Here is a 2366-nt window from a genome sequence, read left to right on the forward strand (position 1 = left end):
GCTGGGAGCTTTACACTCTTCATTCACTTATTCATCATTTATTCACGCTGTCAACACATTGAGAACCTGTGATATCACAGACACACTTCCAGGATTCAAAACCACGATGCTTAGTCCCTGCTCTTGTTTAGTAAGACAACAGTACACAAGTAAACAGAATGTAAATACGATCATTTTTGGCAGTGATAAATGTAATGAATGAACAAAACAGGAAGAGACTGAAGGAGAACAGCAACTTTGGAAAAGGTGCTCTGAGATAAAGGGGAAGGTTGTTTCCTGGTTAGTTGGGATGGGAGTAGGACCGGAAGAATACACGTGAGTTTGGTGTGTTGGGCATGGCAGGGCTAACACGTGGGCAGGAGAAGGCTTTGTGGTGCCCAGTTCCCATTTGGAGATATTCTAATCCAAGTAATTGCCTTTCCTTGGGCTTTTCTCCTTTCCAGAGCCTGCCGGACTGGTTACTTACTCCAACTCACTGCTGAACATTAAGCTACTCATAGACTTACAGGGGTCCTACTGTGCACTGCCACGTTTCCATGTGCTATTTCAACTATAATCCTCACAAAACCCATCAACCAGTGAACAGCATTTTCCCCTGGGGTTCTTGTCACAGCTCTTCCCGTTTAATATTAAGTTCCCCTACTACAGTCTGTTTCTGGACAAACAATTCTGTTGCACTGCGTTTATTTTTGTATCGATCCCACACTGTTCTAATGATTTCATTCTTATACTTTAACTTCCTCTGGAAACTCCCCCCTTCTTGATTTGGAGACCCCTTCTGAGATTCTCCCCTTTGACAGTCATACTATAGGTTCTCTGACCCCTTCCCTGCCCCAGCCCATGCATTCCTACTCTCTTCCCTTCCTTCTTCCCTTCCCTGTCTCCTATGCTCTCCTTGGCTAACATCTCCAGGCAAATCCAGAGCTGGTGTTCTTGCAGGCCTGATTCCTCTTTTCTTATACTCTAGGGATAGATTGTTGGCCTTGTTCACAGGCGCTCCCCTCACGCCATGTCTCTCACCCCAGCTGACAGACATGAGGTGTGAGAGTGGGAAGGAAAGGAGGCCCCAGGTTCCACGGGGCAGCAGGAATGGAGGCTTCTCCGATGGCGGTGGTCATGGAAGAAGTGCAGGATGCTCCTGTCCTTTGTCAGTGTCTTACACGGTCTAGCCTCTGCCTGTGGCCTCACTTTCCTCTACTGTCATTAAGCTCAAGCCACCCTTCCCCTCTGCACCTGCTGTTCTGCTGTTTCGAGGGCTCTCTGCATATTTACATAGTTGCTCCCAGCTTGTCATTAGGGTCTCACCTCGAAGCGAAGCGTCACCTCCACAATGAGGCTTTCCACGACCAGCCAGTTTAGAGAGACTCCCCCAATGACTATAGCACAGCACTCTATTTTGTTACCACATAGTATTTACCAATACTGGAAATTCTACTGTTAAAATTTGTCTTTTCATTGTCTTCCACCGGCTAGGACGCAGGTCTTAGGAGTGCATAGACCTCATATCTTCAGGACAGAGATCACTACCCTTTGCCAGGGAAGCTCATGGGGGGTTAGAGATTGGTTGAATGAATTGAAATTTAGACGAGAGAGGGAATGACTGGCTTGGGTGCAAGTCGGGAGCAAAGCAGGAACCAAAGATTCTGACTGCATTTCTTCAGTCCTCTGCCCACCCAGGCTAGTGAAGGTGCTATTCAAAGGCTTGGGGAGGAGAGGGTCACGGTATCCACCATGAACCACGAACCAGAGGGAAGAGGGAGTCACCAGCTTCGCTACCACAGAGCCGGTGCGTTCGCGGTGCGCCCGGCCTTAGCCAACCCAACAACTTGGATTTTACCTCTGAAGCCGACGAGCAGGGGTAGGGGGTGAGGGAAATTCATAAAGCTGCAACCACAGAGCCAATGTTCGGTGGGAGACAACCCCCCAGTCCCTCCTCCCTCCCTCTTCTTTCCCCGCTGGCCCCGTCACGCCCCACCCAGGGGAAGCCCCAACGCCCACGCGAGCTCGAGGAGCCGGGCTCTGCGGCCGCCTAGCGCACTGCCTGGCTGTAACGGGAACGGCTGCAGCCCAGGAGATCCGGGGTCCCCAGACAATCAGGGGTGGGGGTCGGTGGGAAGAGGCGGGGCGCCACCGCCCAGGCCTCCCGCCGCGACGGGGCGGGACAATGGGGCCCCACCCCGGTGAAGGAGGGAGGGAGGGAGGCGGCGTGCGCTCGGCCCGCGGCGCGCTAGCTGCTGCCGCTGCTACTGCGAAGCTGAGGCTGGAGCGGGCGGGGAGGGGCGCGGGTGGGAGCGCGGAGGAGGGAGGAGGAGGCGGCGGCGGCGCGTGTGGCGGGCGGGCGGGAGGGCGGCTGGCACCGGGCTTGT

General features: G+C 53.8%; 1 protein-coding gene across 1 annotated transcript in view; it reads left to right on the plus strand.

Moving 5' to 3' along the window:
• The first annotated feature begins 1731 nt into the window (after window positions 1-1731).
• Window positions 1732-2366, plus strand: part of KCNQ3 (potassium voltage-gated channel subfamily Q member 3) — a 361701-nt gene continuing 361066 nt past the window's right edge. The window contains exons 1-2 of the mRNA XM_017875181.1: window positions 1732-1858; window positions 1980-2327. Coding sequence (XP_017730670.1) covers window positions 1732-1858; window positions 1980-2327 — 475 coding nt within the window. The remainder of the gene's footprint in view (window positions 1859-1979; window positions 2328-2366) is intronic.

The sequence above is a fragment of the Rhinopithecus bieti genome, unplaced genomic scaffold (assembly GCF_001698545.2).
Source record: "Rhinopithecus bieti isolate Rb0 unplaced genomic scaffold, ASM169854v2 scaffold_7212, whole genome shotgun sequence".
NCBI classification, from domain to species: Eukaryota; Metazoa; Chordata; class Mammalia; order Primates; family Cercopithecidae; genus Rhinopithecus; species Rhinopithecus bieti.